Source organism: Taudactylus pleione, unplaced genomic scaffold (genome assembly GCF_031769625.1).
Source record: "Taudactylus pleione unplaced genomic scaffold, aTauple2 ptg000013l, whole genome shotgun sequence".
NCBI classification, from domain to species: domain Eukaryota; kingdom Metazoa; phylum Chordata; class Amphibia; order Anura; family Myobatrachidae; genus Taudactylus; species Taudactylus pleione.
Genome location: NW_028284416.1, coordinates 798,542 through 826,309, shown reverse-complemented (window position 1 = coordinate 826,309; position 27,768 = coordinate 798,542). Strand labels below are relative to the sequence as shown.

Below are 27,768 nucleotides of genomic sequence, written 5' to 3'. Positions count from 1 at the left end.
CATTTAATAAGGCACAGTGAGGGTAAGACCTACTATATATATGCTGTGTGTTAGTTTTGGGACTGGAATTGGGGCGCTGGGCTCTCTGGGGTGGTGTGGCTGGACTGTTTCATGGCAACATAATGTACACTTTTTCACTTCTTTAGTTTGTTTTTTTATATATGTAGCACTTTATACACTTTTAATTATAACCTCTAAGACTTAACACACAGGAGTTTCTTTATAATTCTTTAACCATCACTTGCAATCTTGCACTAGTGTGATGCCGTGGGGCGGTTCTGCTGGGTTGGCCTGGGGGGCTCCCGTGCCCTGTATTTGTTCCATAGGAGTGTTAGGGACCTGCCTGGTAGAGGTCAACTGGATGTGGTGGGCAAGCCCATAATTATGGCCATTATTATGCTAAGAACCTCTTGCAATATAGCAGTGTTATTATTATTAGGTTTAGCATGGTTAGAGTGTGCACTTGCATTTTTTCTCTTTTTCTACTTGTAGCACTACTAGTCTCAGCAGGTAGCAATCTAGGGCCCCTCCCCCTATGCACTATGGAATGGTGGGTTACTACTAATATAAAAGAAAGTTGCATAAAAATAGCAATTATAATAATACTGCAATTCTGTTTTCTGTTGACGCACTTTGGAAGGTGCAGTGAACCCCATGTGGGGCCATATAAATAACAGTTAATAATAAATTCTAATGAGCAATAATCATTTTTTTTTTTTTTTTTAGATCATAAGTGTAGATTGCATTGGTGATGCCAGTAATAAAATAGGATGCTGCCAGTATCCCATGAATACTAATAGGTGAAACAATAATAATAAATATATTACAAAGAATGATTTCTGTTGGGAGGAATGTTATTATTACTAGCTGGCAGGGCTACTAACCTGACATAGGACAATGTAATTATTATTATTATAATAGCAGTAGACGGGGGTGCCAGGGAAGAACTGCACTATACCAGACAAGCCTGATGACGGCGGGCTAGAGCCCTTTAACTATTTAAAGGTCCATCTATCTCCCTGACAGCAGCCACGCCCCCCAGGCATGACGTCGCGGGGGTGGTTATATAGGGATGGGACAGGCAGCTGCTGCTGCAGTCACTCTCTGTGCAGGGATCTGGATGTGTGTGACTGGTACCACTGCAATAAACCCCCTGGATCTAGTGGATCTTACTGACCGTGCCCAGGAGCAGCAGGTAGGGATGCGACATAACCCCCTTTCCCCTGTGTGTGTGCACAGCTTTGCGACTAACCCCTGATTGGTGGGGCTTCATAGTATCTCCTAGTGCTATGTTCCGGGGGATGCATGCATGTAGGTGACTGAGCAGGTTGCATGTGGCAGTGTGTACAGCTGCGCTGCTCATACGTGTTGCCGGGAAATCGCAGTGCGAGTCGCTGCGACCCTAGGGGCTGTTCAGTGGACGCTCCCCCCTCCGTAACCGTGACATGCCTGTGTCACAGCGCTGGCTGCCTCCGCGACAATGTTACTGAGTGTGTGTATTGGTAGCGCTACAAAGTTGCTGTGTATCTTAGAATGAGTATGAAGTGCCAGCATAGGTGGGTTTCCTGGGATCTGGAGGCAGTGATGTGCGTGGGATCTCCCTGTGCTGTTACGCTGGGTCTTGACGGGGCTCACAAACGCTGCATGTAGCGTTTGCACCTAGTGCGTGAAGTCGCTGACTTTGAGGTCCATGGCAATGAGTGTAAAACGCTTCTGCTGGTCACACACATAAGCTGTAAACGGCCTCGGAAGTGCCAGAGCCCTGGCAGATAATGTAAAACAGAAATTGGTGAAAACACTGGGTATCAAAGCATGGAGAGAAAATTGTGAGAGATAAAGTACTAACCACAAACTTACAATGGTATAGGCTGTGATTTAAAATGACAATTAGGTGCTGATTGCTTGGTACTTTATCTCACAATTTTATCTCTCTCCAAGCTCTGATAAATGCCCAGAGCCCTAAACTTAGAGGGATAAGTGGGAGAAATGTTCCAGCTTATCAGATATAGCTAACAGCAACCTCATGTACAGTGCATATAACCTCACCAGCCTTATGTATGTAACAGCTGTAATGTATGAGTAGAACTCCCCCCAATCCTGGTCTACCTTGGTTTGTAATCTCAAACTACAGATTTCACAATATTATATTTTTATATTTTTTTTTAACTGGGGAGGGTGTTGTGTGGAACCAGATTGCAATGGTATGTAATAGATTAGGGCCCATTCACTGTAGCACTGGTACATTCACTAGACTTCCCTAATATCGATTGAGGCTAAAATATTTGTGCGGTCACGTAGCCATCCAAAGTGTGTATTAAGCTTTAACGGCGCTGCGGAACCCTTGTGGCTCCATATAAATAAAGGATGAAGTTAATGATAACTTTGCTGTCTTAAACGTGCGATGAGTGTGTTCCTGTAAATTGATCTGCACTTTTTTTTTTTTCTATATGCGATGGTAAATAATGAAATCCCCACTTTTATAGGGATGAAAAATTAACAAAACGGCGTATTGCAACGTCAGATGTGCTTTGAACACACTTACTGGTAGGTTAAATTGCCTCTGACAAAAAAAAACGTTAGTGTGTCGATTTGACAGGGAAGGGAGTATAGATTGTAAGCTCCACTGGGCCAGGGACTGATACCAGTGGCTGAAATGCTCTGTACAGCGCTGTGGAATATGTGTCTATATTAATACCACATTAAGGCAAATATATTTACTTACATATTTATATGGCACACACATATATAGCAAAAAATTGCCCATTAGAGTTGAAGTTATATTTCACTGCTTGTAGGCTACAGTGGCTCATCCTCCGTTATACCTGAGACCTGACGCTGAGGCTTGGGGATCTCTGAGGACAGACACAAGGAGCTGGGGAGTGAGATTGCTTTGAGGTAGCTGCCAGGGACCTGGAGTATATACATCCCTGCTTATATTTCACAAACAGCTGCAACTGTTTCAGCCACATTAGAGATCCTTTCAGTACAAGGAACATGGAGATAATGGGGGATTGTATTGAAATTCTAAAGTGTTTAACTCCTGGGCAGCCAGTCCCCTGGTTCTGTGTTATGCCCAATGCAAGAATATTCTTTCATATGTAGGGGCACATTGTTCCAGAGGGTGATGGTGTAACAGGGCTGAGTCTTTGTGCCATCGCTGCTGCTACAGATTAAAGTAGTTGTCTCTTTTCTTGCAAGTCTGATCACGCATCTGCAGTTGTGTATCGACGACAGGTCATGCTGGGGCTGGTAGTTCTGCAACAGCTATGCAAGATGCCTACATTTCACCTGCTTTGTGGTCACGCTGAATTATCACCCCTGTGTTATTGCATGAAAATCACATGCCCAGATTGCTTTGACCATGGCATGAGTGAATGTATTGTGTGCCACAGAGCTTGCAATCGAACAGTGACACTGGACAGCAGCGCTAGAATTTGGGTATTAAATAGTCGGTGAATAACTTTAAAAAAAAAAAAAAAACATAAATGTGGCCTATAACCAGTTACACTTGTACAAAATGGACAATGCTTTCTTCTGGATACGTTTTTGTGTTAGCTGCACTTGCTAATTCTAAGTTACAAAGTGTATACAAGACTGGGGCAATTGGGTACTGTACCACACAACAGCTGGCTTTCAATGGGGAAAGGATAGCTTCTGTGAAGACCGTCATGAAATCTGGGTTTATATAGCTTTTCCCGGGTTTATATACCTTCCCTTTATGCCTGTTCAGTAATCCCAGATACACGGCACACGCCTGAATTAGTCACAGGATGTCAATGTAATTATTACTGCAGTGTTTCAGACATTGAAGGATGCAACAGACTCCACATAAATCAGGTTAGAGTGGTGTCTATAGATTAGACTATAAATTATAAACCTTTTATCACCGTAGTCGCCTATCTCCAAAGACCTGACCTAACGAATGATGCTGTACCTTATGCTGTAAGCATTTGGCAAATTGAGCCGGCTCAGTCCTTGTTACACGTATGTAGATAACACGTGAGCCCCAGGTGGGACGTTTGGCGTGACCCGTATTCACGTTAAGGTACTGAACTTGTAAGACTGCCATTCGCAGATGTAACTGAGGCGACTTCGCTTGGGATCTCGGCAAACCTTGCTTTTTGGTTTTCAAGCAAAATTAACCCCCTCCGAACTGCTGGAGCTGCCTGTAGCTTGCGAGAGCGTCTGGTACCTCTGCTGTGGAAGGGTTAAATGTTAATTGCTCTTGTGAAACAGTAATATTTCCACCCAGGGCCATTTATGCTATATGGTAGAGGGGCACGGGGCGACCTGCTGTACACAGAGGGATAAATTAGGACATTATCGCAGCCAGCTCGAGGTTACGATGTAGGATAATGTGGCAGTCTCTGGTTAATTGGCAAAGAGGAGACAATCCTGGAGTGTGTGTAATATGAATGCCTTTCCTGATGCTGTAAATCTACTTTAAGCTTCCCCTTCTAGGGGGCTACTCTAATGCCCCCTGGGGCCCAGCAGCCTGGAATTAGATGGTAGTTAGTAGTTAGCACTGGATTTTAAAACAGGAACTACACATGCGATGCAAAATGCACTAGAGGATCCCCTTGTTTTAAATTGAAAAAACATGGATGCTCACAGTGGCAGGTCAATGTGAGTATCCATGTTTTTTTTCAGTTTATTAGGGGCGCTAAAACTACACCAATTGTTTATATTCCAAATAAGTTAAATGTCGAGATACTATCCACTTATTCCATGATTCCACTGTCTGAATAATTGTAGATTTTCACCTAGGCCGATGTGGTCCCGTACAAATGCCCGATTTCCATCGCCGCGCAGTCACACCTGCGCTAGAACCGAGCATCAAGAAAATCGCTCTTAAAGTTCTGCACAAGTGAATGTACGCCAGACTGATTAATCCGTGGACATCACTCACTTTATAAAGTCACTATCTTTCAAAATGTTTAGGGGGAGATGTACTAAGCTCTGGAAAGTTATCAAGTGGAGAGTGATAAACCGCCAGCCACTCAGCTCCCAACTGTCATGGCACAGGCTGTGTTTAAAAAATGACAGTTAGCAGCTGATTGGCTGGTGGTTTCACTCTCCAATTTGTCACTTTTCAGAGCTTAGTACATCTGGCCCATTATCTGTTAAAATCAATTTTTTGTGGGTTTTCTAGAATATATTTACAAGATATAGCTTCTGCTATACACTATACAGCAGGATTTCCCAAACTCTTTCCTCAAGATACCAAACAGCCCAGGTTTTAAGGATATCCTAGTTTGTGCACAAATGGTATAATCAAACTGACTGAGGTACTAATTAAGTCACCTGGGCTTAAGCATGGTTATCATTAAAACCTGGACTGTTAGGACACCTTGAGGATCGGGTTTGGGAACCACTGCTATATACAGTTTACAACAATCGTATTTTCCAAGCTCTCCCTACAGACAGTGACATCTTAGGGCCGGATTTAGCGAGAAACGCAGTTGCTATTACGCACGCAATTGGCCGATTGTTGCGTACTGCGTATGGTTCGCAGTGTGTACGAAGGCGCCATTGCGATTGGGACTGTGATTGCAGTGACTACGCAGACCCATCGAAGAGTGACTGACAGGAAGTGCCGTTTGTCGGCAATCGCGGGGGGTGGTCGGAGAAACACAGGCGTGCCAGTGCGTTTGAACACCATTGTAGGGGCGTGCGTATAGTAGCCACTGCGATTCCCTACGCAGCCTGAGGCCTGATGGCGAGGGATGAAGTTAGCAATTTCTGAGTAAGGTCAGAGCTTGTGAAAGTGTGCGTGAGGCTGCGATGGTACTCGATTGTACCGATGTTTTCGCAGTCTTGCTAAACATTACGGATGTGAAAGGTAAAGTGGGCGTCCTTATATAGTGCAGCATTGCAATGGATTAGCATACTATCGCATTTGAACCGCGTGCATAATCGCGATTGCATTCGCAGTTGTCTTCCGTAGTGAATCAGGTCCTTCGTTAGAATGTCATGCCTTGTACTTCCATCTAGTTCTTCCTTTGTATGTGCTCTGTAAAAGTGGCCTGGCTGTTGCTTGTGCATCAGCCAATATGAGAATTCTGCAAATTACGAGGCGTTTAACATCTGCAGCTCCTAATTTGCCAGGAATGTCTGGTTCCCTACAAATTGCTGCTGGTGGTTTGAGCGTCGGGATCGCAAAACATCAATAGTCATTCTGCTGACTTCTAAGTAATCTATTTTCTTTTATTTATTTATTTTTTACCCTGCACAGAATTGATCTTTGTAAGGCAGACAACCTCTCGCAGTAACTAGCCTAGCTTACTGGTTACTTCTTATGACCGGGTCACTTGGTTACACCGGTTATTGAATTTAATAATGTATAGCGAGCTTGTGACCATGTACAGATTATATTATTGTAATGCAGCTGGTCTCTTTGCTGAAAGGATTACTGTACAGTGTGTTAATGTGCAGTAGTGCTTTTAGCACTTGCTGTGACACAATAGGGAATGTTTTAGTCGCCTCAGGGTTACAGGTAGTATCGCATCCCACCGATAGTCAGCGTTTGACTAGAGTGCATTATCGTAAAGGCCCCAAGCAGCCATTGATGTGAGAGTCTAGTACAGTACCTTGCAGCACGCAGCATTTTCTGAGTTACAAATGTTCTATGTATTATGCCCTTGGCAAGTGCAGGATTGTAATTGTGTAATGTTGCTGCCATCTGGTAGTCTGAGGAATAGAAGTGAGCCCCCTGGCATTCACGGGGGTTATCAGTCGGGTGATATAACGTTGTGTGATGCACTTCAGCCCAACAGGCAGTTGCTATACAGTGTAATGTTACAGCCCCCCTCCCCAGTAGCGGTTGCATGTAATGCGTTGCAGTGAGAGTGTTCCCGTACAGTGTGATCGGTTGCAGACGGGGGTACAATACAGTGTGCTGGGTTGCAGATTCCTGGCAGTACAAGTTGCACAGAGTAGACTGTGGAGCTGCTAGAGGGGTGATTAGCTATGCTCTCTGGGGATGTCTGTATAATAAGCTATTTTCTGCTCCTTGAGCAAAGTGGTTCTTTCAATCACTTAGGTTTCTGCACAAACTGTAACTGGAGAATTACAGCTGCAGTGCCGTTCAGCAGCCTATTGTTAGGAAACGTGTTTTGTTTTGTCCACCTCTAACCCTCCTGTTTTACGTTCTGTCCTCTTACAGAACCAGGAATGGTAAATAACCGGACATCGGAAGCCACCACCACGTCTGTCAGCAGCAATGGTTCCCCTCCCAAAGCCTGCGCTGGCTGCGGGGGGAAGATCGCAGACCGATTCCTCCTTTACTCCATGGATCGGTACTGGCACACCCGATGCCTCAAGTGTTCCTGCTGCCAGGCTCAGCTCGGTGAAATCGGCACTTCGTGTTACACGAAAAGTGGCATGATCCTGTGCCGAAATGACTACATCCGGTGAGTGTTCATGCTGTCGTTTTAGGTCTGTGAACTAAAAGGTGGTGGTTTCAGGGCCAAGGTACTTTGGTTGTCTACTGAAGCGCTAGGTGAGTCATACACAAGCCCTGGCTTTCTAGCTCCTGTGGAACCGAAAGTCCCAGAATGCCCTGCTAACTGTGCCAGAACTTGTATTAGGTTAATACTGGTTCTGTTATAGATCACAAGGCTGTTGGTAGTCATCTTGGAGTTCTGTGACTGCTATAAATGGACTTTACCTCACTGCTGTATTTGGCCACTGAACTCAGACTGACATTTAATATCTTTATCTACAGTAGCTATAACCTTATCCCATGAACATAAGAGAATAATGTTTTCTGCAACTTGACTCTATCCAGTTTTGCTAATTTGTCACCTTCACTGCTGAGGATTTTGCAACCCCTGTGCTGACCCTATTTTAGCACTTTTCAGGCTGGTCACATGCCAACATCCGTATCAGTAACTTCTTTATGCAGTATGAATGCTGTTCAGTCGCTAATTTGCGGTGCAAGTTGCTTTAGAAAGAATTGCTTTCCAGTCTAATCGTGTCGTTCCAAAGCACAAGTTATTTATGTAAAAAGGGGTAACACGATGTAAGATTAACGTTTGGGGTAAAAAGCAATAAAATAGTACAGCCGATACATACGCGTGCACACTAGTCCCAGTATACAGTCATCAGTCCTGAAGTCTGCGGTTGCAAAGATGTCTGTACACTGGGGTCAGGACACAGCCTATATACCTTACAGGTTTGAGAGTTAACAAAGGGACAAATTGACAGGTTTTCATTGGTTCTTGATTCTGATCAATCTGGTCATTGGTCAGTTCATATGGTGTCATCAGGGGTATGGCTCAGTCCTCCAACGGTCTGTGTAGCTTCCCGTCGAAGAACTGGTTAAAGCTGGATACAACACTGCATACAAGTAATTACATTCTACTCAATAACTCCCTATCATCCATAACTAGCGGACGCATGATGCGACTTCTTTGACGATAGAAACGGATGTCTGCAAATAAACAGGGATTTAGTATGATGCCAAACATGACATGTCCACTGTATTCTGAACCTTAGATCTCTTTTGTACATCTCACATCATAATTATTAAATAACAATACCTTTAATAAGTCTGGTTATTAACTATGTGTGGGAACCATTTTATATGTATGCGTTCGCATTTGTGCGTCTGTGTATTGAAATGGCAAAAGTGCGTATATATGTATGTGAATACGCATATGAGCGTGTGTTTGTGTCAGTGTATGTGTTGTGAATTTGCATTTGTGCGCATTGGATTGCACTGACGCAAAGTAGCATTCTAGTAACACGTCATCAGACTATAGACTACTATATCGTCAGATAATTGTAAAGCGATCATATCCAATTATATGAATTTGACAGCAGCAACTATACAAACTTTTGGTTGTGTTTGTTCTTCATTAGAATTTGAAGTCTCATGTAGGTGTCAGGATGGGGGGAGATCAGGCACTTTAGTGCCCTCCACCGTTTCCGCAGTACCGGATGATATGGTCTGGTGATCGCCAAACAGTAGCCACTTAGAAACCACATCATTTGAAAACCAGGGCTCCCCACTTTAAAATCTGTGTACCCCTGTGTTTATTGAAGCCAGTAAAGGGGATATCCTTTCCCATCCCTGGACTTTATGCTGGTTTAGTTGGTTATTTTGATTATCACACCGATCACAGGCAATAATTGAAGGTTCAATATCATTTGGCAGCGCTGACTTCCCTCTTTTAAACCAAAGTGCCCTGAATTTCCAGCTACCAGGATGGGGGCAATATGTTTGTGTACGTGCCCTCCCATCTCCCGGCTCTGACCGGTTTTCAGTGGCATCAGCGCAGTAAAATCATTCTATTGCCTTCTCCCCATCCCTCACAAGCAGTAACTGCTGGAGGGGGACTCAAACAAACAAATTGTTTCTACAAGTCCTGCGGTGCTGAAGACAAGTGGGATTTGTCCTCTGCTTTTTAGAAGTACTGTATCTGTTGAGGATGAGTCCAACTCGTTCTTGGCACCGAAGAGGATTAAATGCATTATTTGCTTTATTAGGAAAGATAACCCAGGTTGGAAGTACAAAATGTCCATACTTGGGCAGGTTTACATGTGGCACCCCAATTGCTTAGATCCTAGTCCCTTAGCAAGCTCATGTGCAAACTACTTGATGCGGTCAGCTAATTCACTGCACAGTTGTAGATCAGTTACTTGTGGACCAGGTTTTCCTCTGATCCACCGTGGACATATGATCACATTTTCATAGGGTTTGCTGGACTTTTTGGGTTTACGAGCAAATTTGAGGCCACTTTAGTAGTAGCAGTAGTATCTGCTGTATGTATGGCCAGCTCTGCATTCTAATGTTCCATCCTCTGGTTTGCCTAAACCAGGGGTTCCCAACCACGGTCCTCAAGGCACACTAACAGTCCAGGTTTTAGGGATAACCATACTTGAGCACAGGTAACTTAATTAGTGCCTCAGTTTTTTTGATTAAACCATCTGTGCACAATCATGGATATCACTAAAACCAGGACTGTTAGTGTGCCTTGAGGACCGAGGTTGGGAATCACTGGCCTAAACTCTCAGTACTTTCACATGATCCGCTTGTGTGTTTCGGCCAAGATCAGGATTTTGGGGTGGGTGAAGAAATCTGGAGTGACTAGAGGAGTGGGAGCAGAGGGTCCTGCCTGTGGAAGGTTAGCAGTTGAAAATCTTATGACGGAATGCCCCCCCCCCCAAAAAAAAATAATTAATCATACTACCTCTTTTCCCACTTTTATGCACAGGCTTGCTGTCAGAAGCCTAATTCCAAAAGTATTTTCATCAGATGAATGTATAATGACTAGGAGACGTCACAATTTTTGTGGGGGGCTAGCCTGTTGCTGCATGGGTTAAGGGGATACCCAGGCACCACCAGTGCAGACAATGTCATCCGTGCTCCCCTCCTCTTATTTTGTACCCCCTTTGTTGAGTGAGCTATATTATACGTAATGTTCTGCAGTATAAATGTAACACATCTAGATTCTCTTAGAGATAAGTGCGGTCTTCCGGTTGTAGACTGAGTAATTACTGGAATGTGATCTCTGTGCTGCGTATGGCACCAATCCCCAGGCAGTTATCGGGGTGTGAAATAAAAAAACACTCGGGGCACTTTGTGTAATTGAAGCCTCCGATGTGGACGAGGTTATGAGGCTGGGTTTGGTCTGGCCAGTGCTGATTCTCCGCACGGGGGGGCTTGCAGTGGAAAGTGGATTTCATACATAATCTACTCCTTGTATACGCTGTTGCACAATGGTTACTGGTCACATCCACGCTTAGCCTGCTGGATTACACCCTGCTAAGGCCCCTTCGGCCGACAGCCTGCACCTCTAGCTGGTTGCATCAACACAAAGGGTCTTTGGATATTAATTGTACAACAAGCCTTCTGCACCCCCACCCTTCCCCAACTCCCCCTTGGCAGGTGAAGTTCCCTGTAGGCGTTATTGAAACATACGGCATCAATTAAGCCCCTGTTATTTTCTATTAAATTCAATTCCTTTCCTCACCGTGAGGGCTACAAAAAAACTTCCAAAAATACCATCCCCCGTCCATCCCCCCCCCCCTCCTTAGCTGAATGCATTAACTCTTTCTGTGCAAGGCTCAGACCAGTGGCCTAGATTGATAAATTTGTACCTATTCTATATCTGCCTTTTTGCGTGGAGGTATACGGACGAGTCCAGGCCCCCACTAGACGTTATGCTGTGCTTTCCTGTTACTTTGTGTTTAGTCAAGTTAAGCAGTGAAGTGTGCAGGAGGTTAAGCTCCCGGGACTAAACACCGAAAAGCTTCGCTATATGGAGTTTAGTAGGGGTCAGATCGTAGTCCCCATTGACAATATGGGGACTGCGATCTGATGTGCTAATTAGCACTTTGCCGGTGATACATTGGAACAATACATAAAATTATGCAGAAACGGTAGCTTCTGGATAATTTTATGTAAAAGCCAGCTTGATACATAGAGCGCTAGATTTAGCCACTTACACGATTTTCTCTACATTACAATGGATGGAGTATAATTTGGTATTTGATAAGTGCTAAATGAGATTGTAGGAGTCACAGAAATTATTTTCTGTATCTATTGTACATTTAAAGGCAACCCAATATAATAAGTGCGGATATAAAAACAAATGCTTAATTTCAATGTGCGGGATCCATCAGTGTCCTTAAAATTTTAGTATGTTCCCACAGTGCCCCCCACTAAGCTTACTGCTCAGCCTATTTGAAAGAGGAAGTTGAAGACTTTAAAGCTGCATACACACGTAAAGATTTACTGTCCAACTATCCAACTAGTTGATTGGTTGGAATGAAAATCTGGTAACGTATGGGAGTAACTGATGATCAGCAAATTGCTCCTAAATGCCAGAAAACAGATGAAAATGGCCGTCAGACAAGTTTGTTAAATGTTTGATCTAAACAATTTGTTCAAACCGTTTTTGTCCATTTTCCGGCGTTTGGGAGCAAATTGCTGATCATCAGTTACTCCCATACGTTACCAGATTTTCATTCCAACCAATCAACTAGTTGGATGGTTGGACAGAAAATCTTTACGTGTGTGCAGCCTCAGGCTCATATTCGTGTTGTCTCTGTAAATTCAAAAGTGCAGACTGATCACACAAATGGCTCAATAAAAGAATGGGTGTTTATTTGAAAAATGGTTTAGGTGGAATTGGGGTAACCACAGTTGGCTATATATTTCTGATGAAACGTCTTAATCCATTTAGCAAATTCTGGTGTATAAAAATTACAACTTTTTTTTTTTTTTTTCCGTAAGCACAGACCATCCCATTTCCTTCACTAACAAACATTACTATTGGGGGGGGGGGGGGGGGGGAACATGCACCCTTTCTAAAATTGGTCAGCCATTGCTACCTGGAGAAAAGGTACCATTGGGTATAAAGGACATCTTGTTCTTATAGTGGGAAGGTCTTTGGTGAAAGTGATTGAGGTAGAAGCCCCATCCAGATCCATTTTGTGGACTCTTGTGTATGCTATAGTGGGCTGACAATAGAGAAACTGTTTTTGGGGGTGTAAAACTGCCAAACAATGGCTATTAGGGCTAGTTTGAAGCAGGAAGGATTAGCACAAACCTGTAACTAATTGGGACCCTTCTGGTCTTGCGTTAAAAGTGACAGCTCAATGCTGTAAAGCCGCAAGTAGGCTATTTAAAAGGTATTTCCACTCCTCACAAGGCAATTCTTAAGGGGCCCATATATCGGCAATCACAAAAAAAAAATCAGATTATCTGATCCCGCCCCCCCACCTTCCAATTTAAGGATTCCCAATCTGCACCCATACATTAGATATTTTTTTAGTGATTTGCAGGTCATTTTCAGGAAATACAGATCTGCCAGTCTTCAAAGGCTCTAATTTTACAGGGCGTTTCACTCGCCATGGGCCCCAAAGTTTTTCTTATGACTTTTAAAGTAATTGACGTAATTTTTGTGAAGTTTGACACATACCTTGGTCTATGAGAAACCTGAGGAAGGTGTTGAAAGTGTTCGCCATTAGCATCCAGGCCAGCTGTTCACGCATGCGCTAAGTGAAGGCCAACTGTTCACCACCGTAGTCAGCAGCGCAGTCCAAAATTCAGTAATGGTGGCATTTGCTGTGGATCCCCTATTTGCGGTTTGGACCGTGCTGCTGCCCACCTTGGGAGCCGCCACGGCTAGTCAGTAGGTATTCCTGCCTCTGACAGTGGTGTGTACTGTGGCGTCCACATTCTTCGCGTCTGTTACGTGCCAATATTAACCGGTACACCGCAAATTTATTGTCCAGGCGTACTGGAAAACTGAGTAGATGAAGGCTGGCAACGACAATTTATTGAGCAGTTTTGGGTTCAGAAACCATCAGCAAAATTCACCATTCAGTATCTGGTGGAAAAACTGGAAACCACTGGAACATTGGGGCTAATAGCTAGTGAAACACCTTGTACTAGTGACAGTCTGCAAATCCCCTGATCGTTACCATACACTAGCAATATCCAGTCCCAATTGGTTTGTGAATTTTCAAAATGTTGGACAACCTGATTCACCAAATCCGATCACTTTTTGGTCAACCTGTGAACCCCATACATTACTGATTTTTATATATATATGTGTATATGTATATATTACACACACACCTTGTATAACAAGTGACAGACAACGGTGTATATTAACATGCATGCACACACGTTTTTGCTATCAACGATTTTATTAATGATTTTCTGTCAGATTTTTTAAAGTGTAATGAACGATTTTTTTGAACTACAAACTATTTTTGCATATTCCCATAATGAAAATCGTTCAGTTGGTCAGTCTGAATGAACTACAAACGTGAACGCGCGGGAACGATAATCGTTCATCGTTTTAACTCAGAAAGTGAACAATTTTTTGAACGATAAACTATATCGTTATCGATAATCGTTCAAAAAATCGTGTGTGTGCACCTTAAGTTACTATAGCAATCATTGTTTTTGTGAGACAGCGGAACTGCAGTAGTCTTAAGGGTAGTAGATGACGACACTGGAGTTTCATCCAGTTGAAAATTCTACTGCAAAAAATGTTTAGTGCAATTGGCAAATTAAGGCCCTTTGTCCAAATTTCACTTGGAGCTTGTGCCTCATACCTCAGCGATGTCATTAGTTAGCATTGAAATGACATAGGTTGCTTTCTCAAACCTCCCAACATGACAAAATGCTCTGTTCCTGGACTTTCCTCTATATGATTTCCATCACCTGTGTGGAAACACCTTTCTTATCAATTAATTAGTTCAACACAGGTGACGGCAATCTTAAATTATTAGGCAAGTCCAAGAGCAGAACATTTTCCCTTGATGACCTTTTGAAAATAACAATTGCGTTAAGGCCCTCATACATCAGCAATCAGAAAACCACAATTGAACAATTTGAAGATTTATTGCCCGATTTTTAGGATTTAGCAATCTAGCAATCTGCGCCCATACACTACAGATCTTTCAGTGATTTGCAGATCGATTGCAGCAAACACAGATCTTCCAATCTTGACAGGCCCATCATTTTACTAGTAACGTTCTGCAAATCTGCTGATCATTTCCACACTAGCAATTTACAGCCCCAATCCATCTGTGCAATCCAACATGTTGGACAATCTGATTTAACAATTCCAATCACTTTTTGGTTGCAATCTGCGATCTGTGGAGCCCATACATTGCAGATTTTTATACACAATCGATTGCAAATTGCAGAATTGCCACAATCTATTGCTGATGTATGGGGGCCTTAAGGTTTAGGGCAGTGGTTCTCACACTCTGGGCCTGATTCAGACCTGTTCGCTAGCAAGCGATCGCTCGGAGTGATCGATGTTTTTCAATGTGCGCATGCGTACGCTTCACAATGCGCGTGCGCAATCTAGTAATAGCGATGGGGAAACTCTTGCTCACCAAGCAGACAGCCCAGCTAAATGAGTGACAGGTCGTTTGTGGGAGGTAACAGGGGCAGGCCACTTGAAACGGGAGTGGAGGTGCGAACGCAGGCGTGCCTGTGAAATTCAACGCCGTTTTAGACGCATGCATAATTAACAGCCAGCGTCATAGGACGTGTCACTTGGTTGAAATATACACTGAAGTCCTCGCAGTGCTTGCGGCAGGGTATAGTCAAACTTAAGCGCTGCGATCGATTCCGAGGGAGCTTGATGTACCAATAGTTTCAAGCACTTCCCGGAGATGTGTTCAAGACAGTCTTAAGACAGGCTGGTGGGTGTCTACAATCACAAAATGATCGCTCGACAAAAACGTAGGCGTGCTTATGACTTGTCCTGCGAGCGAATGCCTTGACGTCAATTAGCCGAATTTACATACGCTGGGAGCGAGTGATTGCATCTAGCGAACGGGTCTGAATCAGGTCCACTGTCCTCAGGACCCCACACAGGTCACGTTTTTCAGGTCACCCAGCAGGTGCACAGGTGTATTCATTACTCACTGACTCCTTCTAAAAGATGCACAGGTGGAGATTATTTCACTTGTGACTGAGGAGACCTGGAAAACATGCAATGTTTGGGGTCCTGAGGACCGGGTTTGAGCAACCTGTGGTTTAGGGGTTAGGGTTAGACTTGTCATATGTGTGCTGAAGGTGTTGATAAGCTGAATGTCGACCAAAAATACTAAACCATTAGCAAGCACATAACTTCCCTAACTCTGCCATTTCAGTCCAGGCTTTAAGGCTATCCATGCTTGAGTCCAGATAGTTAAAGCAAATTGACCAAGGTACTCATTAAGTCGCCTGCGTTCAAGCATGGATAGCCTTAAAACCTGTACTGCAATGGTTGCGTTTGGGGAAACTCTGGCATAGAATATACTGAAAGCCCTTCTGTATAAGAATGTAGAATATGTGCATAATGTAGATCCCAGGAGTGTATATCACATGTTTACTAATACTTGAAAAAAACCAAATAAAAAATGATCTTTTATTAAATGTGTGATTTAGCTCCAGAAGCATGAAATCGATGTTGAGCGATTTGTAATCCTATTAAAATGAAACTTTAGTAAATATACCCAAAGGAGCGCTTTACAAAAAAAAGTGTCTGGTGTGCCTTTAACAGATGAGGATTCCTGCCGTACGCCTGTAAGAAGATATTGGCTCATCTATAGAACAAGGCATTAATTGAGAGAGCGCTCATGAGATCCTTCGCTAGCGTCCCATAATAGTATAAAGGACAGTGTTACAAATGACGGTCTGCTAATTAACTTCATTCCAGGCCTGTGACGGAACTGGTGTGAATGGTCTCAGATTGTGTTGCACAGACTAGACTGTCCTATTCTCATCCACGCCCCCCCCCTCTCCCCCCATTCTCTACCCCCTCACTTCTCTCTCTCTGAAAAACACATTTAAATTGGAAGAAATAACAGGGCTCTCTTGTCCAGCCCCCCCTTCCTTCCCCGCTTAAATTACTGTTTAAATTAAGATAGAAAATTCATTACGGAGGCCTTTTTATTAGATTGGACGGCAGTTTGGCGACTGCACTAGGATTGTGTCAAAGAGCCAGAGAACAGGATATTAAAGGCAAACTCACATCAATTACACGGCCGATTCAGACGAGATTTTCAAGGAGACGGAGGGAAAACATTTAATAAAGGGAGCAGCTCATTTAATTTTTTTTTCCATTTTTTAAAGGGGGGGAGGGGGGTGGGGGGGTTGAGAAAGCTTCTGTGTAATCGCCATCGCTGTGTAATCACATGTCTGCTGATATGTTTCCAGGTCTTCCTGTTGTAATGTGAAGATATTATAGTATGTATTTGTGGCTTTGGATGAGGGCGTCAGGCTAATATCAGTGACTTTGTGTTTCCAAGTGGTGAATTTAAAAACTGGGCAGACAGTGTAATGGCAGGGTTAGTGCTTGTTCTCTGTGCAGTGTAATGTCAGGGTTAGTGTCACACAAGGACCCGTGCTCTGTGCAGTGTAATGTCAGGGTTAGTGACACACAAGGACTTGTGCTCTGTGCAGTGTAATGGCAGGGTTAGTGTCACACAAGGACTCGTGCTCTGTGCAGTGTAATGGCAGGGTTAGTGTCACACAAGGACTCGTGCTCTGTGCAGTGTAATGGCAGGGTTAGTGCTTGTTCTCTGTGCAGTGTAATGTCAGGGTTAGTGCCACACAAGGACTCGTGCTCTGTGCAGTGTAATGGCAGGGTTAGTGTCACACAAGGACCAGTGCTCTGTGCAGTGTAATGGCAGGGTTAGTGTCACACAAGGACTCGTGCTCTGTGCAGTGTAATGGCAGGGTTAGTGTCACACAAGGACCCGTGCTCTGTGCAGTGTAATGGCAGGGTTAGTGTCACACAAGGACTTGTGCTCTGTGCAGTGTAATGTCAGGGTTAGTGTCTCACAAGGACTTGTGCTCTGTGCAGTGTAATGGCAGGGTTAGTGACACACAAGGACCCGTGCTCTGTGCAGTGTAATGGCAGGGTTAGTGACACACAAGGACTTGTGCTCTGTGCAGTGTAATGGCAGGGTTAGTGTCACACAAGGACTCGTGCTCTGTGCAGTGTAATGGCAGGGTTAGTGTCACACAAGGACTCGTGCTCTGTGCAGTGTAATGGCAGGGTTAGTGCTTGTTCTCTGTGCAGTGTAATGTCAGGGTTAGTGCCACACAAGGACTCGTGCTCTGTGCAGTGTAATGGCAGGGTTAGTGTCACACAAGGACCCGTGCTCTGTGCAGTGTAATGGCAGGGTTAGTGTCACACAAGGACTTGTGCTCTGTGCAGTGTAATGGCAGGGTTAGTATCACACAAGGACTTGTGCTCTGTGCAGTGTAATGGCTGGGTTAGTGACACACAAGGAACCGTGCTCTGTGCAGTGTAATGGCAGGGTTAGTGTCACAAGGACTCGTGCTCTGTGCAGTGTAATGGCAGGGTTAGTGTCACACAAGGACCTGTGCTCTGCAGTGTAATGGCAGGGTTAGTGCTTGTTCTCTGTGCAGTGTAATGTCAGGGTTAGTGCCACACAAGGACTCGTGCTCTGTGCAGTGTAATGGCAGGGTTAGTGTCACACAAGGACTTGTGCTCTGTGCAGTGTAATGGCAGGGTTAGTGTCACACAAGGACCAGTGCTTTGTGCAGTGTAATGGCAGGGTTAGTGTCACACAAGAACTTGTGCTCTGTGCAGTGTAATGACAGGGTTAGTGTCACACAAGGACCTGTGCAGTGTAATGGCAGGGTTAGTGTCGCACAAGGACCCGTGCTCTGTGCAGTGTAATGACAGGGTTAGTGTCACACAAGGACCTGTGCAGTGTAATGGCAGGGTTAGTGTCACACAAGGACCCGTGCTCTGTGCAGTGTAATGGCAGGGTTAGTGTCACACAAGGACCCGTGCTCTGTGCAGTGTAATGGCAGGGTTAGTGCTTGTTCTCTGTGCAGTGTAATGGCAGGGTTAGTGTCACACAAGGACCCTTGCTCTGTGCAGTGTAATGGCAGGGTTAGTGCTTGTTCTCTGTGCAGTGTAATGGCAGGGTTAGTGTCACACAAGGACCCGTGCTCTGTACAGTGTAATGGCTGGGTTAGTGTCACACAAGGACTTGTGCTCTGTGCAGTGTAATGGCAGGGTTAGTGTCACACAAGGACCAGTGCTCTGTGCAGTGTAATGACAGGGTTAGTGTCACACAAGGACCTGTGCAGTGTAATGGCAGGGTTAGTGTCACACAAGGACTCGTGCTCTGTGCAGTGTAATGGCAGGGTTAGTGTCACACAAGGACCCGTGCTCTGTGCAGTGTAATGGCAGGGTTAGTGTCGCACAAGGACTTGTGCTCTGTGCAGTGTAATGGCAGGGTTGGTGTCACACAAGGACCCGTGCTCTGTGCAGTGTAATGGCAGGGTTAGTGTCACACAAGGACTTGTGCTCTGTGCAGTGTAATGGCAGGGTTAGTGTCACACAAGGACTTGTGCTCTGTGCAGTGTAATGGCTGGGTTAGTGACACACAAGGACCCGTGCTCTGTGCAGTGTAATGGCAGGGTTAGTGACACACAAGAACCCGTGCTCTGTGCAGTGTAATGGCAGGGTTAGTGTCACACAAGGACTCGTGCTCTGTGCAGTGTAATGGCAGGGTTAGTGCTTGTTCTCTGTGCAGTGTAATGTCAGGGTTAGTGCCACACAAGGACTCGTGCTCTGTGCAGTGTAATGGCAGGGTTAGTGTCACACAAGGACTTGTGCTCTGTGCAGTGTAATGGCAGGGTTAGTGTCACACAAGGACCAGTGCTCTGTGCAGTGTAATGACAGGGTTAATGTCACACAAGGACCTGTGCAGTGTAATGGCAGGGTTAGTGTCGCACAAGGACCCGTGCTCTGTGCAGTGTAATGGCAGGGTTAGTGTCACACAAGGACCCGTGCTCTGTGCAGTGTAATGGCTGGGTTAGTGTCGCACAAGGACCTGTGCTCTGTGCAGTGTAATGGCAGGGTTAGTGTCACACAAGAACCTGTGCTCTGTGCAGTGTAATGACAGGGTTAATGTCACACAAGGACCTGTGCAGTGTAATGGCAGGGTTAGTGTCACACAAGGACCAGTGCTCTGTGCAGTGTAATGGCAGGGTTAGTGTCACACAAGGACCTGTGCTCTGCAGTGTAATGGCAGGGTTAGTGTCACACAAGGACCTGTGCTCTGCAGTGTAATGGCAGGGTTAGTGTCACACAAGGACTCGTGCTCTGTGCAGTGTAATTGCAGGGTTAGTGCTTGTGCTCTGTGCAGTGTAATGTCAGGGTTAGTGCCACACAAGGACTCGTGCTCTGTGCAGTGTAATGGTAGGGTTAGTGTCACACAAGGACCCGTGCTCTGTGCAGTGTAATGGCAAGGTTAGTGTCACACAAGGACCCGTGCTCTGTGCAGTGTAATGGTAGGGTTAGTGTCACACAAGGACTCGTGCTCTCTGGCTGCCTGACTTGTAGTTGCTAAGGATGATACAGTAGCTGAATAACAGATGTTAGCTAGAGCTTCTTGTACCTGGGTCAAACCTTTAGCTTTGATAGTATGGTCCAAAGCTAAAAACATGTACTATATGGTAACCAAACTCCCAGGGGCTTTATACACCTGAGGATGACTCACCTGCCCCCCTGTGGATGGATTGGTTTCTTATTGTACTTATATTGGGCACTGTGTGCATTACCTTTATGTCCCTCAGAGAAGACCCTGCTCCTCTGCTCACGCTTCCGCTTTATCTAAATATGTAAAACTGTGTATTTAAATATATCCAAAAGGGAAGTATAGTATCTCTAGTATAGAGTCCTGAGGGATGCAATCTAGTAACTTGGCATCTTTCGTTCCCCTTGGGCATGAGCATTCATCACCCTGTGTGACGCGTTCCATTGTCCGGAGGTCACTGTCCACTGCTACGGGGTGGTGTGTCGGATATTGTGGGGGTGTGGTATGATCAGGCAGCACTAATCAATAGGCCCATTGTTCCTCTGTGATGCCAGTCAGTAGGAGAAGTGGCTCTGGGCATTCATTTGAACAGAGATTCAAGACTTCTTGTGGTGCCAGCAGCATATCAGAGTGAAAGCTGCACATTAGGATACTCTAATATTGGGTGTGAGGGTCCTAATATAATGGGATAACCTACCACCGGCGCAAGCACCCTACGATTCTCCATCAGCAGCGCTTGAGGTGTGCTCCAAGGAAAGATCTGCGACTGAGCATGGACCAAATCGGACTTGAGCACAGTGTTGGGGGGAATGTGGTGGGCAAGTAGGCCGCCTCTCGTGCTAGTATAATCTTCCTTTTTGTGTATGGATAAAAGCAACACAAATACACACAGCTGTAGAGTATGAGCCGTGCGGAAAGCACCTATCTGGTTCAGAGGTGAATTCACCATCGGCCAATCAGAAGTGATTGGCTAGTGAAGGCGACCACCGTTATCAGTGTGTATTTGCACCTGCAAGTGATGCGGCTGCTGACAGGCATGTAATACCTCTCCATGGGGGCCTGTCCCTGTTCCCAATAGTGTCTGCTGCAGGGAGCTAACTTCCTCTGAGATCCAGATCACTGGAGGAGATGTATCAACCAGCGTAAACAATGGAGAATTGGAATTTTTAAGTTACCCATAACAACCAATCGGCTTCGGGATAGCATTGATCAAGCACGTTCTATAAAATGAGAAGCTGGTTGCTATTGGTAACTTGTCCACTCGTTACCCTGCTCGAAGCATCTCCCCTATTTCGTCGTGACCACGTGGCAATCGTCACTTACTGGTCACTGGAACGGTCTGTGATCTACCTGGAATGTACATGATTTGTTACCTAGAGCCAAGCAATGGACCCCAGCCCAGCAACATTAATAACCTTTAAATTGGCCTCTCAAATCATGCTCTATGTATTTGAGGACAAGAATTCCGCTTAGGACACTTAAGCAGACAGTGCCAGCGACTCCATTTAATGTATTAAAATAGCTGCAAAGACGTAAAGGTCATTAAGATGAATATGGAAGATGGCTTTTTTCTAAATGTCTGCTTAACGTTGAAATGAATGAAATCTGGTATGCAGAGAGGTAACGTTGGTTTCCATGACTGTTGGCACAGGAACTATAATAATCAGTGATACTGGTTGTCTTCTGCAGGTTATTTGGCAGCAGCGGGGCTTGCAGTGCGTGCGGACAGTCCATCCCGGCCAGCGAAATGGTGATGCGGGCACAAGGCAGTGTCTATCATCTGAAGGTAAGTTGCTCTCTGAATCGCCCAATATATCCCTGTTAATAATATACCGGGGTGGATGATTTGGCTTCTGCAGACCTATCTGGGATTAAGGGCCTGATTCAGAGCCGGACGCTCTGACCAGAGCGCTCGCTCTGAATCAGGGCCCTCCTCCATTAAAATGGAGCGTCCTCCAGGACGCTCGTATAGCTGTGGGTGACCACGCACAACATATATGAGCGTCCAAAAAGATGGTCGCGATGGTCTTGACCATCGCGACCATCGGACTTGCGACGGAAACCCTGCGGTAGGGTTTCCCAGCCACAAGTCCTGGAGTGATTTTTGGCTCTATCAGAGCCAAAATCACTCCCACTGACATCACTAGTGATGTCAGTGGGGCCGGCTTCAGACTGTAGGCGTTCCCATGGGAACGCCTCCGTCTGGCAGGCACACCCCTGGCACGCCCACCAAAGGGGGCGTGCTGTCAGTCACCATAGACAGCACGCCCCCTTTGGTGCGAGACCCGGAGCGACAGCTTGGCTGTCGCAGTCCGGGTCTCGCGCATGCGCACGACGGAGCTCCCTCCGTCGTGCGCATGCGCAGTGGGGAACATCGACCCACTTGCGAGCGTACTGCCGCTTGCGAGTGGGTCTCAATGACCCCCTAAGCTTGTACTTTTTAGACTGTTAAAGTTCCCATTTCCGCTAAATTCGGTATGACAATTGACTGTCTGACACTGATGGTAACTAGTTTCACCATCGATGTCTGTTCATCGTTGGTGAACATCAACTGTGAGTCTGATGGCAGCTGGCAGCCATGTTTTGTGCATACCCAACCAGTGACCATCGATGATTAAAGCGTTGATTGTTTTCCCTAAAATGGTTTAAAACCATCGATATCCCTCCCTACACTAAATTAACTTAATTGTTCTTTCCTATATGCCTAATTGGTGTTTATTCCTTGAACAATTAAGGGCCTCATTTATGAACGAGTTTTATCACTCAAAACGAGTGATATAATTCGCTGTGTATGATAAATGATGCTCCAGCCAATCTGCTCCCAACTGTCATTTATCAAACAGATGACATGAGCTGATTGGCTGGAGCACCTTTATCTTACACAGCGAGTTCTATGACTCGTTTTGAGGGATAAAACGCTTTGATAAATGAGGGCCTATATGAGCAATACAGGCTGTCCCTCTATTAAAGCATTAGGCCTGACTGTTACATTAGTTTTCCTGGATTAATTCTAAATATTTGTTTTCAATGTCCCTTCAGTGTTTCACATGTGCTACGTGCAGAAACAGATTGGTACCGGGGGACAGGTTTCACTACATCAATGGCACCATCTTCTGTGAACATGACAGGCCCTCAGGTCTTCTTAACGGCCATTTAAATTCTCTTCAGAACAACCCTCTTCAGAGTAGCCCCATGCTACCGGACCAGAAAGTGAGTACTCTTGTAATACGGGTGTACTGGCAGGAGGGCAATGCGTAAGCTAAAAGTTGTGGTTGAAGCTATGCCTTGCAGGCAACTAGCAGTGCATTTTTTCAGGATATCCAAGGTGGAGCTTTGAGATGGTCATTAGTTGAAATGCCTTTTGTTCACAGCCTGTGAAAAAGGACTTCCAGCTAACACTACTAGAAGTTTCCCAAAGCAGCCAATCAGCAGCCACCTATCATTTTTAGACTGTACTTGATAAATTTTACCTCAAAGCTGATTGGTTGCTATAGACTACTTCTCCATTGGTACACTTCTCAACTCTTTTTGTGGTTGATACTGTACTCTCATGGTCTTCCCTCTTGTGCTCCTCCCCTGCCCCCATTGGCATCAAACCTTTATGCTCAGCAGGAAGCGCTACCTCTGTGGGTACTGTGACTGCTTATGACAGTGTCTATAGTTTGTAGCACTGTAAGCCTTTTTGCATTTTTTTTGCCTCTTGTTTTGTGTGCACGGTTTATGCTGACTTTGCATGGCGCTATGGAACCCTTGTGGCGCCCTATAAATAAATGATAATAGCCCCAATGTGCTTTACACCAGTGGTTTGGTCCAAATAATTCTATCTCCTTTTTTTCAAATTGCTCAAAAAGATCTCTCTACACTTCTGCATGGCAGTGAAAATGGTTTAAGGCACTTTAATATATTAATATATGAATATGTGCAATGATTTACAGCTCTGCACTGTCAAACTCTGGAGGCAGCCATCTTGAATCTGGTCATGAGAAAGCGGTCCATCTGTTCACTTGTAAATAGTGATGTCATTATGGTCCAAGCCACGCCCACTTTTTTCCCCTCACGCCGTGTGATGTCACTGGTTCCAGGTAACTTGATAAGCTGAACATTGGCCCAGCCCACAAAATGGCTGCCTCCACTCTAGGGCAGTGACGGGTCCACTTTGATTTTTTGTTTTGTTTTTGCATTCAGAAACTCCAAAAATTTCCTAAATTAATTTTTTTTGTTCTTCTTGCAGGTTTGCTAAGAGATTGCAAGCAGTGTATCCTCTGTGCCTTCTGTTAATATTTTCTCGGAGACACATTGTTGGCATATATAAATATCTATAAATATATATATTTTCCTCCTTTTCAAGTTTTTGCTCTATTTTTTGGCGTGGCGTTTACCCACATTCTGAGCGCTGTTCAAAACAGCCACTTGTTTCCGAACTAGAGGAGGATAAAGGACTTGTAAATGACATGTAAAAAGAAAACTATTTTACAAATTAAGATCTGGAGAAAGTTTTTGGACTGTATGTTGGAAGGCCGTGTTCATGATGTATATATAGGACAAGTAAACCACCTCCACCCCACCCGTCTTTGAACATCACAGCAAGGACTGGCCAATCGGAAGCAGCTGCTCTTCTTTGGGGACCAACACACTGAGACCTGTAGCCTGTACTGTTCTTTAGTAAGAACAGCTTTGGTGCTCCAGGTTAATGAAACATCAGGGACTCCAGCCTTTAATGATATTTCTGACCCTGGCTTTGAAAACAGTCTGGGGACAAAGGAAATGTTTGACATGTGCCAGAACATGTCTTTGGTATGCCCAAAATACAGTTTGCACGGGAATCGTGACCTCAGAGTGCAGTTGTCGGTCGTCCATATTGAATGGACTCATGTCATCCAGGACAGCGCTACACAGGCAGCCCACGTGTGACCAGGCTTACACTGATTCCGTTCCTCGGCCGCATAGCCAGCATACATCTTTCAATCCGGGTCTGTGAAAGGATTTATTCTACCGCAGACTGTATCCGGCCTGAACAAAAGCATATACCGTATATTCATTCACATTTCTTCTGTACAGCAGCACACGCACTGTCGGCACCCTGTTTTTTTTGTATTCTCAAGTTAAATGTCTTAATTTATAAGAATGATAAAACTTCTGTCGCAAGCTTCTTGTTGGAAAGCTGCAATTGGATTGTAACGTGGTTCTTACAATTGGTGTCTAGAAAAGATGTGTCCATACAATAAAAGCTGGTGACTGCATAAATGTGTTCATTATATGGTGTTAAAATTAAGTGCAAACTAAAAAAAAAACAAAAAACAGAGAAAGCATCAACAAGTGTCACCTACACATGGCTGAGGCGGCCATTTTGTGGGTTGAGCCAACATCCATGAGGATGCAGCCTGTCAAAAGGAAGAGAACAATTTGCTGTAATGGGTTATGGTGGGTGCCTCTGTGTGAAGAGACACTTTTCCATCTGGAAACAGGCATGGCAACCTGACTAGTGCATTGTTGGGCTATATGAATATTGGTTTAGCCAACAAAATGGCTGCCTATGCAGTGAATGCAATTCAAGCTGACAAACCCACAGGTTCTGCACATCTGGTTACACAATCTAGTTTCACACAAGTTTCTAAGTTTATGGTTCCAAAAAGGCAACACTAGACCTAAGTAACAACACTAACAATTATATCTGTTTACTGATGTGTAAAAGCCCCAGCACCGCATATATCATTGCAAACATGGTGCGGACGCAATGTTTCCAGAGATCTGCACATGCACACTACAGAATTCAGAGGAAATGATGCACACGCTAGTTTCCCAGGGACCGGCACAGTACCAGAGTCTACTGGTGACATGCATCAGCCAGGGAGGTGGGGGCCCCGCACAAAGACTGCACACGCTCCCTGACTACGGGTGAATATCTTCATTTATCTCAAAATGCGCAGTATAGTGACTGCATTTACGACTCTAAATCCGTCATGTTCAGGCCTGGCTTTCTTGCCCCTAGCCATTGCTTGTGTCTTGGCTTTGTCTAGCTTCTCTGTGCCAAGTAGTGTTGGGCATTGCATCCTTGCACAACTGAGGGGTCTATTTACTAAGCAGTGTTAGGAGACAGAGTGAAAAGTGATAAGTCAGTGATTAGGTGCAAGTCAATCAGCTCCCAACTACCATCTCACAGGATGTTTGAAAAATGACAGTTAGGAGCTGATTGGCTGGCACCTTATCACTGACTTATCACTTTTCACTCATTCCTAACACTGCTTAGTAAATAGACCCCTACGTCTGTTTCTGATAACCTTGTGACATGTCCCTGCTCACTTCACAAGAGAATAGTGGGATGTGGGTGGTGTCCTATTTCCCCTGGGAGTTTGTTGGGAGTCTCCAGAACATCCTGGGAGAGTACGCAGGTGTCCGTATGATGAGTCGACTCCACGGGCCCAAGGCAAGCTGTTTTGAGCCCCCTTCTATTTATTAAATAGAAAATGCCCCTTAGTGATTACTGGACCATAGGAAGCAGCCCAGTTTGCCTAACTACCAAGTTGGCTATAATATTGCAATGAAGAGGAAGATGTAAATTGAAAATGTGTTTTGAAATTGGGTTGGGAGGATAATTATTGTTTGAACAAGAACAGGATTTAACACTTTTATTCATTATTGCAGTCTGTATAATGCTTAACAAGGTAAATTTAAGGACCCCTTCAGTCTTCCCTTTAATTGTGATACAGCACCTCAGTTTCCGCTGTTCCCTATGCCGCGCCACAATCCTAATGTGTGTATTTACAATACAAGGCTGCACGTGTAAATATCAGCCACAAAGTGTTGCACTTTCTATTGTCTGAATCCCTAACGTTGTTTCCTAATGTGTAGCGTGCAGCCCTGGGACAAGTAAAGCGTTTTGTAGCAAAGATTTTGATCTTATATTGAATAATAAATATGGGTTTCCATGGCTACTGTTTCAGTGTCTTTATTTTTTTTGGAAAAAAAAAAAAAATTATATTATAAATATGTTCTCCTATATTGCGCAAAATTGTATAGTGCAAATGAAAGTCCAGGTATTGTCATTTTTTATGGTGCAGCTTCTCCTAAAAACCCTCTTCCCAAAGGTCAATGTTTCTGTACGTGGAAAAAAATAACTTGGAGGCGCACAATGGTGAAGTACGTTTCAAACTCAATTCTTTACTAAAAATAAGAACCACTCTCATATAAAATTGTGATATATGGAAATATCACAAACAGCGCATAAAGTAAAAGGACCTCCGGACATCCCACATAAGCCGACACCCCTGGCGTCCTTTACAATTCACCAGCGCTTCCTGGACTGATGATGTCACAGCGTCTCCGTCATAAGCCAAGTCCAGACATGTTTCATCCTGAAGGACCACACACTGAGGAAGTTCTTTGGGATGAAACATGTTTGGGCTTGGCTTATTACAGAGACGCTGTGACATCAGTCCAGGAAACGCTGGTGAATTGGAGAGGACGCCAGGGGTGGCAGCTTATGTGGGATCACTGGAGGTACTTTTACTTTCTGCGCCGTTTGATAATTCCATATATCACAATTTTATGTGAGTTTTTTTTATTTATTTTTAGTAAATTGAGTTTTAAACTTACTTCACCATTATGTGCCTCCTTTTTTTTTTTTTTTTTTAATACATGTACTAAAAATTTATATAAAAAAAATATTAAATATATATATAAAATTTTTAACAGTACAAGAATGTATACGGATAAATAATAATTCTAAGGCGCAAACCAAAAAAATACAATCTGTCTGTTCATTGTCCTTTTCCATATAGCAGTCTTAGGGCCTGATTCAGAGCCGCTCGTAAGCGGCCGCTCGTTCGTTCTGACCGATGTTCGCACATCTGCGCATGCGTACAGATTGTAATACGCATGCGCGAACCAGTCAGTGCGGCTGAAAATCATTTGTTCGCTATATAGCGAATGCCTGCT

General features: G+C 44.5%; 1 protein-coding gene across 3 annotated transcripts; it reads left to right on the top strand.

Annotated features, from left to right (window-relative positions):
• LOC148542259 (LIM domain transcription factor LMO4-A) lies at positions 1-26,754 on the top strand. Of its 3 annotated transcripts, none has more exons than XM_088469591.1 (5): positions 1-22; positions 7,166-7,412; positions 21,523-21,619; positions 22,873-23,043; positions 24,065-26,754. In XM_088469591.1, the coding sequence occupies exons 2-5, from the start codon at positions 7,174-7,176 to the stop codon at positions 24,071-24,073; spliced, it is 516 nt and encodes a 171-aa protein (XP_088325717.1). In that variant the 5' UTR covers positions 1-22; positions 7,166-7,173; the 3' UTR covers positions 24,074-26,754. The 3 variants fall into 3 exon arrangements, with proteins under 3 accessions (XP_088325717.1, XP_088325699.1, XP_088325707.1); XM_088469573.1 differs by lacking the exon at positions 1-22 and adding an exon at positions 1,107-1,195; XM_088469581.1 differs by lacking the exon at positions 1-22 and adding an exon at positions 2,485-2,544.
• Positions 26,755-27,768: the final 1,014 nt, after the last annotated feature.